Source organism: Ambystoma mexicanum, chromosome 1q, assembly GCF_040938575.1.
Source record: "Ambystoma mexicanum isolate Mex_15411 chromosome 1q, UKY_AmexF1_1, whole genome shotgun sequence".
NCBI lineage: Eukaryota > Metazoa > Chordata > Amphibia > Caudata > Ambystomatidae > Ambystoma > Ambystoma mexicanum.
The window spans coordinates 1,230,413,776-1,230,433,897 of NC_090922.1; the positions used below are offsets into that span (position 1 = coordinate 1,230,413,776).

Consider the following 20,122-nt stretch of genomic DNA (forward strand, 5'->3'; position numbering starts at 1 on the left):
AGCTCTTATGTTAAAGCCCTTATTTTAATAACAATAGTTTCGTCTTAAAGGTAGTACTTTCAGCACCAACTAATAGGCAAAACTAAAAAGGGAAAACCACCTAATTCTGAACTTGCATAAGGGCTAGGGCGCAATAGTGCCTCGAGGTTAGTCCGTGCACAAGCCACCATTGCCTATGGGTGGTCTCAGGCTGCAGATCACGTTGCTTTGGAAAAGACATATTTATTACAGTGTTTTGTACAATACGGAGTGCTGAGGAAACTGCTTCAAAGAACCTTGAGGGAATGGAGCATGGAAACCTAACAAAGCATTACCTAGGGTGAGGTAAGGGGCTGGGGTCACCAAATACACATGCTCACAGGCTGCAGTCCAAGAGCTACAGTTAGTCATCAAGTGGAGTTGATGTTACTTCAAGTGATGGGGTGAAACATTAGGCTTGATCCGGTGGGGCCAATTGTTCAAGTGGCACATCCTCCATGAGGTTTGGTTGAGCCTGGTATTTATGGGCAGACTTCAGTGCAGCCAGGAGTAAAGGGGCACCAGGTAATGCAAGAGAGTGTTTTAGTGGAAAGCATCCTTAAAAGTAAGCAACTTCAGGTCCTTCCTGAATCTGTGATGGTCAAGCTGAAGTCTAAGAGTGGGGAGGAGAGAGGATCAGTTAATTGTTTTGAGTCCTCTTTGTTTAATCAAAAGCCACCTCTACGGACATAGATGAATCTGTGACTACAGAAGAGACAGATACAACAGGATCACAGGCTTCAGTAAAGTGGGAAGTGGTTCAGTTTGTTATTAAGGTAGGTTGGGTGGGGGGCGCTGTTGCGCGTGAGACGGAATGGTCGCACTCGCGTGAGCTCCTGCGACGACCAAGGCCTGGAAGCCAATACGATGAATAATTCGACTTGGTTCGCATGAAAAACGCGAATAACTTATAAAGCAACACCTCATCCAACTGCAAGCGAAGTCCCGTGAAGAAACTCGCTCAATTGACAGAACCGCGCCGTGTGAAAGATCGTACGGCTCAGAGCGCTGCTGGAAGAGGGGAGGAGCCCGGCGACGGCAGCACGGGCTGCCGGGGACGCGGAGGAGGCACAGCGGGCCGGGTGGGGGACGCGGGCGCTCCGGAGTCCGTCGAGCGCCTGCTGGCCTACCCCCTCCCACCCCCGCCTGGGCACGAGACGAACCGGAGGATCGAAGACAGGGCCGCGGCCCGCAAGGTAGGAGGGTGCGGGTGCCAGGCTGGACTGCTGCTCCCGGGGCGCGTGGGAGGTCTGCATCGAGGGATTGGGCCTCCCCGCACTAACGCTCATCTGGGGACTCCGAGGAACCCGTTTGTAAGGCCAGCGGGGAGCTCTCCCTTCCCACCCACGCATGTGGGCGCCTTGGCGCGTCCCTCCATACCACATCCCTTCAATAAACGTGGACACTCGGCGACGAAAGGCCCCCCCGTCCCCCAAAGGGACATCCCACGGCTGGCTCGAGTGTAGTCGCTCGACAACTGGGCACAGACACGAAGGCGCATTTGGAGGGAGCGGGTGGACAGTGGCCCTCGGAGGCGGTGGTCATTGAGGGCGGCGGGCCTGCGGCGCTCTGGAAGTCACTGGCGGTGGGGGAGTACTGCAACAGCCAGCAGCCTCACGTGCAGGATAAGGGCCGACTACTCCGATATGGCTTACCACTATCACAGACATCACACCCCAACACGCTGAGAGGATACGGAAGAACTTGGGGCCAGAGGAGTTGTGGAGCTGATGGGGGTGCTCCCTGTTGGGGGCTAGCGTGGCCACAGCGATCACAGCGGACACATAGACCCAGTACCCGAGGACAAGGCAACTAATAGGTGGGGTAGCAGGAACTGGAACGTGCTCTCAGGCCACGGCGCTAGCATTAATCTGCCTGGAGGAAATACCACGAGCTTCAAACATAAGCGGGTTGAGGACAGTCCCCAGACCCTCGTGAGGAGGGGGTGAGGAGTAGACTCCGTACAGACAATGCCCAATCGTCCTGGTCAAAAGAAAGGGAAGGGATCCATTGAAAGATTCACGAAAGCAATCGATAAAGGAGCACAACCCTTTATGTCTGAAGACGGGCCTCCACGAGAACAACCGGCGGCGCAAGCGGCCATGAGGGATCCGCAAGCGGTCTTCCAAGCTATGCAGCAGGGGTTTGCCGCGCTCAATGTCAAATTGGATGGTATAACAGCGGAGGTTACATCCATTAAAACCAAGCTAGACAAGACAACAGCACGCATTACAGAGGCGGAGACGAGAATTTCCGGAGCAGAAGACGCACTTGAGGCGTTGAAGACCACAGTGTCTACAATGGCGATTGAACTGGGAACAGTGAAATCTAAGTGTGAGGATTTGGAGGCCAGGTCTCGGCGGAACAATATCCGCATTATCGGGGTTCCAGAGGAGGCTCTAAAGGGGTCAATGGAGAAGGCGGTGGAAGACCTCCTCCGTAACCTACTGGGGGACCCTGGCTGGTCGGCAATGTTCATCGTGGAGAGGGCACACAGATCACTGGCACCCAAACCGAAACCTGGGGCATACCCCAGGCCTATTGTCGCACGCCTGCTCAACTACAGAGACAGAGATCTGATATTGAGAACTGCCAGGGGGAAACAGGAATTAAGATGGGAGGCCAACATAATCCGCATCTTCCCAGACTTCACTATGGTGGTACAGCAGGAAAGGAAACTGTTCACGGGTGTAAAGAAGCTACTACGCGAACGACAAGTAAAATACGCCATGCTCTATCCGGCAAGGCTTAAAATACAGCACCAAAACAAGACATACTTCTTTACGTTCCCTGAGGAGGCGGCAAACTTTGTCGAGACACACATCCCTGCCCCTGCCGGGAGGCCTGGAAACGAGGAAGACTCATGAAACACGCGGGAGACTAAATGCTACTATGGTGCTGATTCAGAAGGGACTGCAAACAGCTAAGGCTCCCTACCGGGGGGCCCGCATGTGGGGAGATTAAGACTAAACTGAACTATCACATATGCTAGCTCCACCCGCATGTGCTGACATGTATGAGAGTAACAACTGAGAACCAGTCATATTGGAAATGACGATGAGAGGTCCGGGCAATGGTGGTCGCTACAGCCCCCCCTGTAGCAGGTGCACGTTAAATGTTGGGAGGAGGGAGGGTGGGATCAATAAGCATAGTTAAAGTTCGGGGAACTATGAGGGAGGGGGGAGGGAATGGGCAGATGGTTTGGGATACTAGTTATGAAAAAGTTGAGGTTAAACTGAAAAGCGCACAAGCCTTCGACATTGCAACTATTGAATACACAGTTGGGCTACACATCCAAAGAAACGGTCATAATCAATGGTTAGATAATGGCTAGACCAGACACTGACGGCTTGAAAATATTGAGCTGGAATGTACGCGGTTTGGGTATACACATGAAGAAGAGAAAGATAATAGCATACATAAACAGGCTAGGACCCAAAATGGTTTTCCTTCAGGAGACACATCTAGGGCCCCAACTAACTGGACATCTAATCCCGAGTTGGGGGCCTCATCAATACTTTACAACCTACTCGAGAAGGGCGAGGGGGGTGGCGATCCTTATTCATAAATCACTTCAATTCAACTGTATACATTCCGAAATAGACCCTGAAGGCAGATACATATTACTACATGGAACCCTTAGTGACAGCGAAATGGTCCTCCTCAATGTGTACGGGCCGAACATAGATGACCCAGAATTTTATGCTGGAATATTCGAGAAATTGGCAAACTACCCGACGGCCCATTTAATTTGCGGGGGGGATTTCAACACCATCCTTGATGTAAACCTAGATCGCACGTCAACAAGGTCTAGGACACTCACCAATGCGGCACAGAAAATACATCTTCACATGTCTGACCTCAACCTGAAAGATGCGTGGAGAGCGCTAAATCCGTCCAAAAGGGAATACACATTTTACTCCTCAGTACACAACATGCACTCAAGAATAGACTTATGGCTGGTTGACAATGAGGTGCTGGGTTGGGTTACAGATACACACATTTACCCCAGGACGTACTCAGATCACTCCCCAATACAGCTAACAATAAAGGCTCCCGGAATCAGGGCATGTAAACCACCATGGAGGTTCAAGCCGCTGGCTCTCCAAGATCTCGTCTATAGAAATGCAATGGCTAGTAAAATACAGGAATATTATGAGATCAATGAGGGAACGGTGTCTAGTCCAGCAATACTGTGGCAGGCGTTCAAGGTCTGCATCAGAGGCAGCTCTATAGCTGTTGAATGCGGAGTCCTGAGGGACATTAGGGGCAGACTGTCACGACTAGAAACACAGATAGCTGCCTTGCAAACTCAATATGCACACTCCCCCTCAGCGAAAACAAGTGCTGATATTAAAACCAGACTGGATGAATTCAAAGAAGCAGCGGACCAGGAGATCCGCTATTTCGATAAACCAGTGGCTGCACGAAGGTATGGGGAGGGTGAAAGACCAGGGAGGCTGCTGGCGAGAATGGTAAGGGGTGAGAGAGGCATGACAACGATACCGTGCGTACATCTGCCGGATGGCACAGTGACCACTGACGATCTTAAGGTGAAGAAGGTATTTTATGACTTCTATAAGAAACTCTACTCCCCTCAATGTGACAGTACTGATGAGGAGATAGACACCTACCTATCCCAAATTCCGACAACGCTTCTGGCTGACGCCACCAAGGAGTCCCTCGAGACCCCGATCACAGAGGCAGAGATTGCCGAAGCGATAAAAGCGCTGCCCAACGGGAAAGCCCCAGGCACAGACGGTTTGGGAGCAGAATTCTACAAAGAGTTCAGCGATCTCCTTGTGCCCAGGCTATACACTGTGTGGATGGAGGCCTTGAATAAAGGGGAACTCCCTGAAACAACAAGGGAAGCAGTGATCACGCTATTGCTTAAGCAGGGGAAACCACCTGAGGAATGTGGCTCGTACAGGCCGTTGTCACTAATAAACACAAATGCGAAGATTTTCGCTAAAATGCTGGCAACCAGATTATCATCGTTAATGCCATACATGGTACACGACGATCAGGCAGGGTTTATTATGGGCAGATCCACAGCGACCAACATCAGACGATGCCACAAGATTCTAGCAACAATATCCCCAGAGACCCAAGGGGTAGGGGTCTCACTAGATATGCAAAAGGCGTTCGATACGGTTTATTGGCCCTTTTTATTTGGGGGTGATACGCAACTATGGCTTTGGCCCCAATATCATGAGGTGGATTCACGTCTTATATGCTCACCCCTATGCCAGGATCAGAATCAATGGCGCTTTAACGGAAGTCCTGGAACTGTTGGGAGGCACTCGACAGGGTTGCCCCCTGTCGCCATTACTGTTCGCCCTAGTGATAGAACCGCTGGCTGACATTCTCAGGGCACGCTATAGCGCATACGGAATATGGTTTGAAGGCAGGAGACAGATCATCACCTTATATGCCGATGATATCTTACTATATCTAAGGAACCCGGACCGCACGCTGGGCAAGGTATTGGCGAAGGTGAATAGGTTTGGCGGGTATTCCGGATTGAGACTCAACCCTAGTAAATCGGAGGTATTCCCACTCACGAAAAATACAACGAAACCCAGTGACCTATGCGGCCTCATATGGAGCCCCACACATATACTCTATCTGGGAGCATACATAGCGAGGACGGCTAAGCTCACACGAGCGCTAAACTATAATGCATTGTCTGACTCCCTGTGTGCAAAAATGAAACGCTGGAGCGCCCTTCCTATATCACTAATGGGGAGAATAGCCCTTGTTAAGATGATCATACTGCCAAAACTTTTTTACCTGTTCCACACAGTCCCGGTCTGGCCAGGGCACACACTGTTTTCCAAGTTAAAGAGTGCCTGCACATTGTTCGTCTGGGGCGGGCACCCCAGGCTTAACTGGAATGCATTAACTAACACATACCAACGGGGGGGGCTGGCGGCTCCGCACTTGGAGCTATATTACCTCTCGGCGCAGGCTTACTATGCTGCATACTGGGCCGCTAACTTTATTGACCCGGGGCCGCCCCCACATGGCCAACAAGCTAGAGAATCAATACTGGCTCTACATAAGATGCTGGAACCAGCACCGAAACACCATAATTCCTTAGACCCCACGAAGGTGACAACCACAGCATGGGCTAAGATAGCGGATATATTTGGCAAGGGCAAGCTGTATCATCCAAGTATGCCGATATGGGGGGACCCGCGTTCACCATTCTCTCTCGATGGGGAGGTGGCTATGCACTGGAATTCCAGGGGGATTGCGCAGTGCGGCCAACTGTTCCGGGATGGGCTATTTGCCACATGGGATGACCTAAATGAAGTAGTGGGGAACACGAATAGACACAAATGGCAGTACCACCAAATTAAAGACACCATGCAAAGGGCTTACCCCTCCTTCCCAGAAGAACCAGAAATAAATATGGGGCTGGGCTATATGTTCACGAGTGGGACCCAAAAAGTCACAGCCGCTGCACTCTATAAAATCATAACCCAAACACGCCCGGAAGGGGTCCACCAGTCCAGGACCAACTGGGAACTAGACTTGGGGCAACAAATAGAGGACCACGAATGGACGCAAATATGTATGCTGACCAAAAGTATTTCGTGCAACTCCAGATATAAGCTTATACACTATAAAATAATGCATAGGCTACATTACACACCTGCAAAGCTTAAGCGAATCTACCCCTCCACCTCGGGATTGTGCCCGAGATGCCATGCCGAGGGCGCAAATATCTACCATATGCTTTGGGAATGTATAAAATTGAGAGAGTACTGGAGGGAGGTCTGTGCTGCGCTTAATGAGATGGCTGATCTACCTGTCCAGTGGACACCAAAGCTATGTTTGCTGGGGGTGGTGGGGAAGATGAACCCGTTGTGGCGTAAACTATTAAATTTGAGCTTACTAATTGCCAAAAGGGCAATATTGTTGAAATGGAAGAGTGTACCCCCCCCAACTAAGGCAGATTGGGAGAAAGACATGTTGTGGACTAATGACACTGAAGAAATGTATATAGACTCTGTACTACCCATAGCCAGACCCAGACATATATGGGACCGATACAAGCAATACCTTGCGGACAAGGCTACAGCGGAAGAATCAGAATTGGAGAATACCTGATTGTGTATCATTATTGACGTGTAATTACGCCGGAATGGTGAAATGTATGTGATTGGCTTGTGTGCCCCAATAAAATAAAGTTTTAAAAAAAAAAAAGGTAGGTTGGGTGAATATGCATGTTGGCCCAGTCCACTACAGATAGACGATTGAGACTCTTCACGACCCCAGGAATAGGATCTCTTCTTCTCAGTCCAGTTATCATTCAAGCTGCTCTCTTTTGTCCTTGATTTAGGTGTCCCCCACGTAGTTGGGCGTGCCTAGGCAGAGACTGTTACAATAAGACAACCTTGAGATGACCTGGGCCTTCATGACTGACTTTCCGCTGGAATTCAAGGAAAGTTCCAGCATGTCCAGTGTCAAAGGATTTGAAATCCTTTGAAACCAGAAATGCTGGAAATGAGCTTTCTTGGTTACTGGGAAAATCAGTGAGTTGAAGGAGAGACTGGAGCTGAAAATGACGATCTCCAAATGCTTTGCTGAAGGAGGAGGTAGAGTGCCCAAATATGTTGGTCAGACGAAAGGAAACTGGTGCTGAGATTTAGGATGCCTACAATAATTTGTCTCTGGTATCTGTTCAGGTACAGGAATCTGCGGCTCAGCCAGTCTTGGATTTAGATACAGTAGTTTGCTAAGGTATGACATTTGTCCATGTTCTTTCAAGGTGGATTAGTATTTGTAAGTCATCCTCAAATGAGGAAGGGGGCACCAAACAATCCCTGAAGTAGTAAGTGATCTCATTTAAGTTGAAGCGCCACAGAAACAAGGCAGATCCTTGAGGCACTCTATAGAGGAGAGCATGGGATTCAGATGTGTTGGGTCTTACCATTACCTGGAATATCTATCTTTCAGGAATAAGGAAAGCCATGCAATGTCAGATTCAGGGACATCCATTGTAGATCATGGATGAGGGTGGCATAGCCCGAAGTTATTCATGTAGTTGGCTGGTCTAAGAGATTGCAGTCAGAGTTCTTTAGGATTTCCTTTCCGATGTTGATGAAAGCAGCTGGTTTCCCCCAAGTGGGTGTTAAGTCCGATTGATTGTTGTGGAAGCAGGCGTTGGATTCGCATCGTTCATTCTATAACAACCTGGGTTTTTGGAGGAGCAGATTGACCATAGCTTTCTTGAATTCGATGGGAACCCTGCCTCCCTACAACAATATGTTAGGTAGATGCATGAGCTCTGGCGCGAGAGTGGCTAAGTGTTTGAGGAATGCTGCAGGGCATGGGATGGTGTTCAGGGCGGATGCTTTTAAATTTCATGTCAATACCCCAAAAACCTCTTCCAAGATTGAGAAATTGTTGAAGCAAGCACTCATTTTCCAAAAGGTCAGCTGGGTGGATGGGTAGGAAGATAAGAGCTAACATTTCTTTTACTGTCATGCACTTTTTGTGGAGAAAATGTCAATGTTCTTATCTAGTTCAGGGGAGGTAATTGCATTGTGCTGGGCTTTGAGTATGGGAGTTGCACATATTACTGATAGCACTTGATAACTGTAAGGGAACGATATCTTAACCCTTGATTAGGAAGACATAGGACAAGCACAATTCTCCTGGTTGTATTATAAATAGCTAGCTGGACGCTAGATCACTGTGAAGGTGAACTGTGGTAAAGAAGTGGCTGGGCACTATATCCATAGGACTGATATTGAGAAAGACGCGGCTGGACGGTAGCTATATCCCTGAGACTTTGATAAGCAGAGAGAATCTGAGGCGAATATTCCTATTAGAACGGTATGCCTGCCCCTTTATATTTTTTAATTTCTAACACCTTTTTGCTTAGGTCATTCCCAGAGAGAAACACTTTTTTGGAGGGTAAACCCCCTTCATCCCACAAGACAGAAAACCGAAAGGCCATGTTAGAATCATGTCGCAGAAAGATAGGGTTGACTTTTGTCATCAAAGAAGCATATACCCATCTTACACCATATAGTTAATTCTGTCACCTTTTGCTTCAAATATTTCCAGGGAGGAGCATGCTGTTTTGTTACGGAAAGACACATAGTCCCTATGGTGGTTTATCGCCTACATCTCCTTTTTATTAATAATCCAAGGTAAAAGCTGTACTTACGTCATGGGTTTTGACTATTACCCACATTACTTACATTGGGCCTCATTACGACATAGGCGGTAAGGGGTTTACGGCGGCGTAAACAGCGCCGACCCTTACCGCCTGATTCCGAGGTCCCTTAGCGCCATGGAGGATTTAACACCTGCTTTTAGCAGGTGTTAAAATCCATGGCGCTAAGGGACCTTGTTGTTAATTACGCCACCGTAATTTACGGTGGCGTAATTAACGCCTTCCCCACTCCCATTATGCCCTATGGGGCAAAAATGGGAATGGGGAAGGGTAAATGGGGATTGGGGACTTACCGCCCCGCCAACCTCGGAATGGGGTGGTAAGTCCGCCAACCACCATGGCGTAAACATAGTTTACGCCATGGTGGTAAAGGTACGACCCAGGCGGTAACTTACCGCCTGGGTCGTAATGAGGCCCATTGTGAGTCCTCTGAATGGAAGAATGTTATGTACCTTTTTTGGGTGTGAAATCAATACCACTCTTTGTTGGTGTTCTCGGTGATTGTTTTGGAGCTGGTGAGGCAATACGCTCAGGCGACCTTTCCTTGTGACTTCCTAGTTGCTGTTGCTTCCATTTGTTGTTTGATGCCATTTTTTCTTTTGCACTCTTGAGACAATTTTCACTGGTGCTGATAAACGTCTTACAGAACTATAGAGATGGAAATATAATCATACAGTGAGGTCATTATACAGTTCAGTTGTAGAACCTATACTGTATTACATGTGAGAGTTGTACATCTAATACCTATATAAACACAGACAAGGTTTATTATAAAACAATGTATGTTTATTTAAAAAATGTGTAATGACTACCTCATATGCACTACAGTACACTACAAAAGGTAGACCCCATTAACACGGTACGTGGAGAGAACAAACTCTTGTGTACAGAAAAACACACTGCTACTGCTAGGTCTTAACTTATGTATGTATGGCATTTATAAAGAGCTTTTCCGAGTTAGGAGTACTGTGCTCAGGGGCGTGAAATCCTGTGGGTTATAGGTATGGTGTGGGAGGTAGCAGAAGAGATGGGATGAATAACTGAACAGGGTAGAAGCATGGAAGCTCTAGAGAGAGTCCAATATTCTGGCACAAGCTGTGCTGCCGCTTGCCGGTGCAGCAACAGGTCTTATGTTCTTGTTTGATCTATTGCAGACATAATTGTAACACTTTTAAAGATTTTTTTGGTGGTTCACTTCGGGCTCACTATTAAATTTGTTGATAAATGAGGACCACAGTACTGTCTTCACACGAACCATAGTCGTCTACACCAATGCTCCAAAGCGACTATGCTACTCACATATGTTCATCAACGAAGAAATTGTACTCCCACCTGCTCAATCACAATGTCTTGTGAGGGGCCGGAGTAAGGAGACGGAGACAAGGTTAATGGTTCCACAACTGCTTTTATTCAAATAATAAAAGGGGTTGGAAAAATGCCTGTACGAGGGGCTTCCCTGCCTCTGGCCCTCACATTCAAATGCTCCAAAAACCGCTACAAGAGAAAAGAATATGTTGTGGGCTGTTTTCCTTCAGCCCTTTCCCAATTAGCCCCATGATGCTATAATCTGCAAGTTCAGCAAGTCCGAGTGTTCAAAACCGATGTCGCAAATAAGGTTCTCTTACTTTCTTCCCTGTGGAGGGGATTTTTGTCATGTCAGGGGGACAATCCTCGTCCCTGGTCTTTCCTCGTCTAACTGAAGTTCACCTTAACTTTCAAGGAAGCAGATCTCTTCCCAGTGAGAAACACAATCAGCTTTGCGTAAGGAACTCATGGTGGCAACAGTAAAGGCGGACACACATGATAACAGTTCACAGTTTAAGTTCAACAATTTCAAAGACTTTCAGAGGCTAAGGGCCGGATTCACAGAAGCGTTTTATAATGGCGCACTCCCATTAGAAAACGCCCTTAGTCTCTTGCCTTTAGAAAGTCTGCTGATTCAAAACGACAACAAATAAAAAAAGTTCACTCTGATCTTTCACCTTCGCCCCAGGATCTCCCTCCAGCCGGCTCGTATCCTCCTTACAACTTGGGCCTCCCTCCGTCGGGTTCACTATGGCCTTTCTTTAATACAGATCATCTATTTCTTTCACAGTTCATGTGTTGCTCATTGTCATCAGTAAGCATAGTTTTCATTCTCTTTGCTTTCTTTTGGTATCTCTCTGTCGGTTTCACACTTGCTTTATTCCACAGTTTACCATCTTATCAGAACGCTTGGGTTCCCTTCCCCTAGCTTTCCTCTGGCAACAAGTCAGAGACTTTCGATTGTACAATGGATTTGACGTGACCCTTGTAGGAACACTCTGATGCCTTATGCCACCCTTTCCTAAGGCCTTCCAGTTCTTGCAGTTTCGAAAGCAGGTCCTGGTCAGAGTCTTTCGAATGAGCACCCACGTGACCGGAAGTGGGCTTTCTTTAAAGTGTGTACCCACACCCCACACACACACCCCACACACCAACACCCACACACACACTTTCTCTTACGATTTCACATTGTTGCTACTTGCAACTTTGTGCTCAACACAGCTTGGTTTGTTATCAGCTTCCTCCGACTCACCGGCTGTGCTGAGCCTGTTGGCTTCTCTGGTCTCTGGCATGGTGTGTCCAACCGTATGCCCCCCCACCCCCAGCAACTGCAAACATCAGCACCAAGAGTGGGGCCTCCGCACCCCACCAGCAGCCACAGGCCCAGGTAATGGATGGGGGAGACGCTCTCCATCAGCCCTGCAGACTCACACACATGCCAACAGCAGTAAGGGCACATAGCCCCAGGCAGGATCAGTCAAGAAGCAGGGCGAGGCAGGGAGCATCCCGCCACCGCGGGGGCAAGCAAACAATGCAGGCACCACAGATGTGTGGGCCCACAGGAGCCTAGAGCACCCTCTGGGCCCAATACAGCTGTCCCATGCAGGTGGCCACCACGGGGAGGCAAGGACGCACACCGCACTCACTGTGTCCAGGGCTGCGGCCAGTTGATGAGCCCCGTCGGTGCAGACAGTCCTCACAAGGGGAAGCTGCTGCCTCTGATGGGTCGGAAGCACTGGAGTAAGCTGCAGCTGGAACACGTACCGTCAGCTCTGCTTCATTAGATGAGACCCAGAGGCTGCTCCTTACATCCGCCTGACTTGGAGCCCCCAACCCGCATCAGCAGCCCGGCTCCCCAGGCCTCAGGCAGATTGGAGGAAATACGGCCGGTGCAGGAGGCCCCGCCACACTGACATGGCAGCCCAGGTCATCCACTGCACGTCTCCAGCTACAAGGCGGACCCAAGGTTCAGGAGGGGTTTGCACACACCCGCTGTGTGGCAGAAGTCAGAACTTGGTTGGCATAAAGTATTTAGCAGGCCGTATCCCTTGAAAATTACAGGAGCACTCAGGCGGTCATGCTACAACATTGCACGCCAGGCCATGCCCCCGGCTTTGATTGATTCTGGTAAACAAACAGCCATACAACCTAATTTAATTGCTTTGAAAAATCATAAAGGAATCCACCGAATTTTAGCAATGTATTTGTATGGGGATGAAGAAGTTTATTATAGAACCCCGGTCAATATTGGAATTCAAGGAAATAACACCAAGATAAATGCTGCCGTTATTCCAGGGTTACCAGAATAAATTATTATTGGAACAGACTTCCCAAATTTTGAAACACTAAAAAAAAGAATATAAATAGACTCCTTTATTCCTCATATATTCCCCAAAACTCATGGGTTCCTGAAGAGACATTCTATGACGATCCAGTATGGGACTGGAAGACATCTGAACCTTATATGAATGCAGGGAATGCAGATGGGTTAGAAAAGGGAAAGAAACTTTGACCCGCAGGTCAAGTCTTTAGGGGAAGGGTATGTGATTTATCCTGCAGAGTCCTCACAAAGACCCTACCTAAAGTCTCCGACCAGGTGGCCAGGGGAAGGCAGATACTAACTGATCCCAACGCAGGGGGTGGTGTTAGTCAGGAGGATCGCCGGGGAGGAGAAGGTTCTCAAGGTAACAGGAGGATTCTGTTTGGAGAGAGATGTAGTATATTTCTTCCTCTAAGGAGTAAGATACAATAATACCAGAGTCTATAATGACCTGTTGCCAGAAGAAGCTTTTCTTCCCCAAACCTAACTATTCTGATGGTGATAAAAAAAACTGTTCCAATCAGTCCTGTATTGGAAGTAGAAACAATAGCCCCAAGGTTAAGCATAAGTGTAGAGGTAAAAGCTCTTATATTCAACAAATGAACATGAAAGATGAATCTGTGAATATTACCATATTAGATTCTAAGAGTCATACATTCCCTAAAGAGCAAAATCATGCACTAAAACCTTAATATAATCCTTTTAGAAGGGGCTTAAGGATAGAAAAACAAAGTGTAACAATTATTCCTTTAAAAGTAGTGAATTGAACATTGGCGACTTCAAGTCCCACGATGCCAAAAGTACTAAGATGAAGAAGAGGCTTTGAACTGCAGGTTGCACACCATTAAGGTTAATGGCTTACACACCTGAAGGAGACCAAGAGGCATAAAAGGCCCCCTCAGGCGCAGGTCATAGATAGTAGCAGCGGTAGTGCTTGCCATGACTCCACAGCAAGATTGCAGCTGAAGGGAAGCAGAGACGCCGGAACTGCCGACTTTTGCTGTACGGATGCCAGTTCCTCCCTTCGGGGACGCGGTTTGCAGAGCTCACGCAGCGGGAAGCCTTTTATGTAAAAGCTTTCACCCTGAGGATCATGTTTGCAGAGTTTGTGAAGTGGGAATGCTGTCCCCAAGAAAGGACAGAATCTGGTGGCAGGCAAGCACCTGAACACTTGGGGCGCAAGAAACGGACCAAAGTTGAAAAGCGCGGAAGTTCAAGGCAGTTTTCAAGTCCGCCTGAAGCAGAAGCAGAGAGCCCAACGGCAGTGGAGCGAGCGGATGCACAAGCCATACTCAGTGAGTTCACCTGAATACAGTAACCACAGAGCGCTCTGTGACCTCCGGCTAGCCCAGCGCGTGCATTTTAAATACCAAACGAAAGCGAAAGAAACTATGTGGCAGTAAAGTAAACACTGTGCGAATAAAACTGGTTAAAAGCGAAGAGATATTTATGCTGAATGTCATGTTGATACGAAGGGGAGGGAGTGGCATAACCATTGTGAATTTAAAAAGGTCAGAATAATTGTGAACAACACTCATGGGCAATATTTCTAAACACCGAAGCCAACTACCATTGCCAAAGCCAAAAGAGGGCGATAGTGAATTTAGTTGGAGAGAACCTTTATTGCCAAAGTAAAAAGGGGGAAGTTAAGCAAACAACTGTGAATGAAACCTATGATAAAAGAGGAACAGAGGCAATAGAAAGAATGGGCCTGAATAAGCATTGCCCAAGCCAAATAAGAGCAGGAGTAATAGAAACCCAGAATCAGTACGTGGTTAAAAGCATAGTGGGAGAACAACAGTGGCAGGAAGGTTTCCCCTCCGATAGGTGTACACCTGGGAGAGGAGCATAACCTGCATTGCATGTGGCAAAACAGCACCAATGTGTCTCCCGTTTTCCCAGAAGAAGTAGTCAACAATGAGGTTGTGGAAAGTCAAAGACATAAATTGTACAACACAGAAATGTGCCACAGAAGAACTTGTAGTAGTACTTCTAAATTGCCCTGGCAGGTGAGTACACCAGGGCAAAGGTCTTTTGTAGTATAGGCCTGGAAGGTGAGTAGACCAGGAAAAACTCTTGAAAGTACTCTGGTATTACTAAAAGGATTAGTGTCAAGACTATCAAAGCTCATGATGAATTGTTGTGGAAATATCTTGGCTAATCAAAATTGCTGATGATAGTGCATTATGTACTGTTGTAGAATCATCCTGATAAAAATAAGCTAACAGTACTGATAAAAGTGCACTGTGGACTATTGCATTATCATCCTGACAGAAGTATTTCCGATGACATAGATGCACTGTGGAAGTACACCTTTTGCTTGCCAAAAATGAATTGCTGATGAGAGTGCATTGTGAACTATTGCAGAATCATCCCGACAGAAGTCTTTTTGTTGACATTTATACACTGTGGAATTATACCTGCTTGTTGCCAAGAAGTAGTTGTGTGGAACTCTCTACTATCAGTGAAGAGACAGACTTACGGAATCTTTTTAACTGTTGGTTAATCACAAGTGGGAGACTTATCACAGAAGAGAAACTTTATTTGAACTTTGTAATACTACCGGATTTCCTTATCCCTTTGAACCATTGATCGAGATCCTGATTGAATCACCATTTTACCAACGGAAATTCATTTTTAAATGTGCTATGTTATATTACAAGTCCATATATGGAACAAGTTACTTACCTGTAACTGTTGTTCTCCAGCATGGGTCTGGCATGGATTCACATGCTCATGAATATTCCCCGTCGTCAGGCTGGGAATCCTCGGTAAAGAAAAAACCAGTATCAGTTTCGTTTCTGATCTGTCTTTCGTAGTAATAACCAATCACTGGTCTCTGCGTCATACTGACCACAGCCAATGACTGCCCTCTACCTAAGCACCGCCTCTGGCAGCCATCTTCAGATTTGGAAGCACGTGAAGTGGCAGTATGACCAAGTGAAGAGCCGCAGAGGGGTAGGCGGGAGGGTTCGCATGTGAATCCATGCCAGACCCATGCTGGAGAACAACAGTTACAGGTAAGTAACTTGTTCCTTCTCCAGCATGGGGTCTGGCATGGATTCACATGCTCATGAATAAAGAATACATAGCAGTACACACATGCACAACCACGGGAGGTGGCAAAGGCTCAACATTAAGCATCACATCAACTCAACATTAAGCATCTTACCTCCTCACCAGGCTCACCTCAGGCGAACAGGTTGCGCAGCACTGCTTGGCCGACCCTGGACTCCTCCCTGGAATCCCGGTCGACGCAGTAGAATTTCGTGAAGGTGTGCGTCGACCTCCACGTAGCAGCCCTGCATATGTCCAGCAGGGGCACACCAGATAGGAACGCCGTGGTAGCTGCGATCGCTCTGGTGGAATGGGCTCTCGGACGGCCAGGCAGCGGTCGGTTTGCCAACCGGTGACAGTACATGATACAGCCGGAGAGCCATCTGGAGATGGAAGCCTTCGAGAGAGCCTTCCCCTGATTGACAGGTCCAAAGTTCACAAAGAGTTGTGACGTCTTCCGAAAACCTTTCGTGCGGTCCACGTAGAACTTCAGCGCTCTAGCTACATCCAGCGAGTGCAAAGTCCTCTCAGCCGGCGACGAAGGCGACGGGAAGAACACAGGTAACACCAAGGGTTCGTTGAGATGAAAGTCCGACGGTACCTTGGGCATGAAGGAGGGGTGCGTCCTGAGCACTACCCTCGTGTCGTGGAAAGTCAAGTACGGGGCCTTGCAGGAAAGGGCCTGGATCTCTCCCACTCGTCGTGCGGAGGTGATGGCCACGAGAAAAGCTGTTTTCCACGATAGAAACTTCAACGGGGCCGAGTGCAGAGGCTCGAACGGAGGTCCCATGAGTTTGGTCAGTACCACGTTGAGCTCCCACACCGGGGCCGGAGCCTTCACCGGCGGGAACGATCTGAACAGTCCCTTCATGAACTCTTTCACCAGACGATGAGACCACAAGGACGTCCGGCCCGTGGTTCTGGTGTATCGGGAGATCGCAGCAAGATGAATCTTGATGGACGCGTGTGCCAGACCAGCTTTGGCCAGCGTCAGCAGGTACGGCAGCACTTGGGGAGCCGTAATCCGTAGAGGGTTAATCTTCTGTGCGTGGCACCAGACAGAGAACCTCTTCCATTTGTGTCCGTAGCATTTAAGAGTCGAGGACGCCCTGGCCTTTGCAAGAACCTCTCTGCAATCGGCCGGTATGTCGTATCCTCCAAACTCTAGCGCTGCAGGAGCCAGGCCTGCAAGTTCAGCGACTTCGGGTCGTGGTGGAGGATGGCGCCTCCTTCCCTGGAGAGTAGATCCGCGTCCGCCGGCAGCTTGATTGGCGGGGACGCTGACAAGTCCAGAAGGTCCGGGAACCATATCTGCCTCGGCCACGCAGGTGCGACGAGGATCATCCTGCACCGTGACCTCTTGAGCTGGTTGACGAGCCGGATTAGCAGAGGCAAGGGAGGGAACGCGTAGAGGAACAGGCCCTCCCAGGGGAACGAGAAAGCATCGCCCATGCTCCTCGTCTGGGGAAACCTGCTGGCGAACCTCCGGCACTTGGTGTTCGTCGCCGTCGCGAACAGGTCGATCTGGGGTGTGCCCCACCGTCGGAAGAGGCGATCCACCAGATCCTGCCGTAGTTCCCACTCGTGGCACGAGCGCAGCTCCCTGCTGAGTGAGTCGGCGATGGTGTTTTTTATCCCTGCCAGATGAAACGGCACCAGAAGAATCCCTTGGGCGACGGCCCAATGCCACAGGTCCTGCGCCTCCTTGGACAGCGCTGGGGACCTGGTTCCGCCCTGTTTCCTGATGTAAAACATGGTGGTGGTGTTGTCGGTGAAGATCCTCACCACCTTGCCCTTGAGGGACGGAAGGAAGGACCTGAGGGCCCAAAACACTGCACGGAGCTCCAGGACGTTGATATGCAGGGACTTCTCCGTCGGGAGCCAGAGTCCCCTTGCGTGCAGATTTTCGGTGTGCGCTCCCCACCCTTCTAGGGAGGCATCCGTGGTCACAGTCACCTGGTGGGCTGGGGTCTGGAAGTCCATGCCCGCCGTCAGATGCGCGCGGGTGCCCCACCACCGTATCGCTCGTCGGAAACTCTCGTCGAGCTTGATCCTTTCCTCGAAGCTGCCCGTCGTCTGGATCCAGCGCGCATCCAGGAACTCTTGCAACGGGCGCATCCGGAGCCTGCACATGGGAATGAGGTAGATGCAGGAAGACATCATCCCGAGGAGGGACTTGATGGACCTCACCTTGGCCGCGTCGGCCACCAACATCCGTTGCACCTTGCCCAAGATGGTCCTGGTCCTCTCCTCCGACGGGGAGGCCAGAAGGGACACTGTGTCGAGCCTCGCTCCCAGAAACAGTGCGACTTGCGCGGGCACCAGGTGGGATTTGGCGTAGTTCACGGAGAATCCCAGGTCCGTGAGGAGTTGGACGGTCCTTGCCGTGTGGACCACGGCGAGCTCCCTCGTCTTGGCGCGGATGAGCCAGTCGTCCAGGTAGGGGTAGACGTGAATCCCCTCGCGGCGCAGCTGCGCCGCCACCGGTGCGAGGCACTTGGTGAAAACCCTGGGTGCCGACCGCAGTCCGAAGGGAAGGGCTTTGAACTGGTAATGACGCCCTTGGACCACGAATCTGAGGAATTTTCGGTGCCCCTTTAGGATGGGAATGTGGAAGTAGGCATCCTCCAAATCCAACGACGATAGGAAGTCTCCTTCCTCCAGCTGACCCAGGACGTGCTGGAGGGTGACCATCCGGAACTTCTGCGCCTTGATGAACTTGTTCAGGCGTCGCAGGTCCAGGATGGGGCGCCATCCTCCCGTCTTCTTCTTCACGAGGAAGTAACGCGAGTAGACTCCGGAGCCCCGAAGCCTCTTTGGGACGAGTTCGATGGCGCCCTTTCTGAGCATCGCCTTTACCTCCAGGAGAAGTTGAGGGACGTGAAGTTCTTTCCTGGCCACGGGGGGGACGCGCGGGCACCTTCTTTGAAACTCGAGCGCGTGGCCCCGGGCCAGGGCGTCCAGCACCCAACGGTCGGTGGAGATGGACTCCCACACGCTGACGAAGCCCGCCAGCCGGCCTCCCACCGGGGTGCTTCGGTGGGGGCCCGACCCCACGGCCGGTTCAATCCTGCTTGGACGCGGCCTTGCCGCCTTGGCCTCCTTGGCGACGACGGCGGGGGCCGCCAGACTTGCCTCGTCCTCTGTAGGCCTCTTGCGACGACGAGCGGGCCGCTTGACGGTAGGAAGCGAAACCGCCGCCGGAACCTTTGGAGGCGCCCTTGCCTCCGCCGCTCCGAAAGGGCGTCCGCCGTTGCTGCAGTACTCCAAGGGCCCGGGCCGTCTCAGTATCCGCCTTGATGGCCTGAAGGGAATCGTCCACTGTCTTCCCAAACAGGTTGTTCCCGTCGAAGGGCATGTCCAGGACCCTGGTCTGGACGTCCTGCCGAAAGTCCGTAGCCTTGAGCCATCCGCGACGTCGAAGGCAAACGCCGTTGCCCATCTGGCGGAAGCCAGTGTCGGCGATGTCCGTCGCCACGGTGATGGCGTGGTCCGAGGCCACCTCACCTTCCTGCAGGATCTCAAGGGCCTCCGCCCTCTTGTCGTCCGGCAGAAAATCCAGCAGGGGAGCTATCTTGTACCAGAGTTCCCTGTCGTAGCGGGCCACGATAGCCAAGGCGTTGGCCGCTTTAATCGTCGTCGCCGCCGACGAGATGACTCTGCGTCCCATGGCATCCAATTTCTTTCCCTCGCCGTCCGGCGGGGAAGTCGACGTGGAGGCCGCACCCCCCCCCGCTTTCTTCCTGGCTGCCGCGGAGACGACGGAGTCCGGGGTAGGCTGCGCCCGGAGGCATAGGGGGGCCGAGTCCGGGACCCGGTACTTTTTCTCGTACCGGTCTCTTTTCGCTGGCGTCGTGGAAGGGTTCTTGAGGAGGGAAAGGCCCTCATCCCAAATGTCGTCCAACAGAGGCACTGCGAGGACCGTCTTCCTCTTGGTCTCGCGCCGTTGGTAAAGGAAGCCTTCCTTTTTCTTCTCCTCAGGGCAGAGTTGGAAAAGCTCGGATGCCCTGGCGATCATTGAGTGGAACGATCCAATCTCGTCGGGCGGAGAAGCCCTGGTGGGAGGCGACGACGGAAAATCCTCGTCGTATGCCTCGTCGTCCGTACCCGTCGCTGCCGTGTCAGTCCCCGTATCATCCCCTCGGGTGGACGGGGAGGAGGGCTGGACGGGGCGCGACGGTTGAAAAGGAGGCGGTGGATGGATCCTTCTTTTCTTGGTAGGGGGA

At 50.4% G+C, this 20,122-nt stretch overlaps 1 protein-coding gene across 6 annotated transcripts in view; it reads right to left on the reverse strand.

Annotated features, from left to right (window-relative positions):
- EFCAB7 (EF-hand calcium binding domain 7) overlaps positions 1–20,122 on the reverse strand; it is a 1,178,320-nt gene that overhangs the window by 713,873 nt on the left and 444,325 nt on the right. For all 6 annotated transcript variants that reach the window (XM_069642000.1, XM_069641997.1, XM_069641998.1 and 3 more), the window contains one exon: positions 9,667–9,862. In XM_069642000.1, coding sequence (XP_069498101.1) covers positions 9,667–9,862 — 196 coding nt within the window. The remainder of the gene's footprint in view (positions 1–9,666; positions 9,863–20,122) is intronic.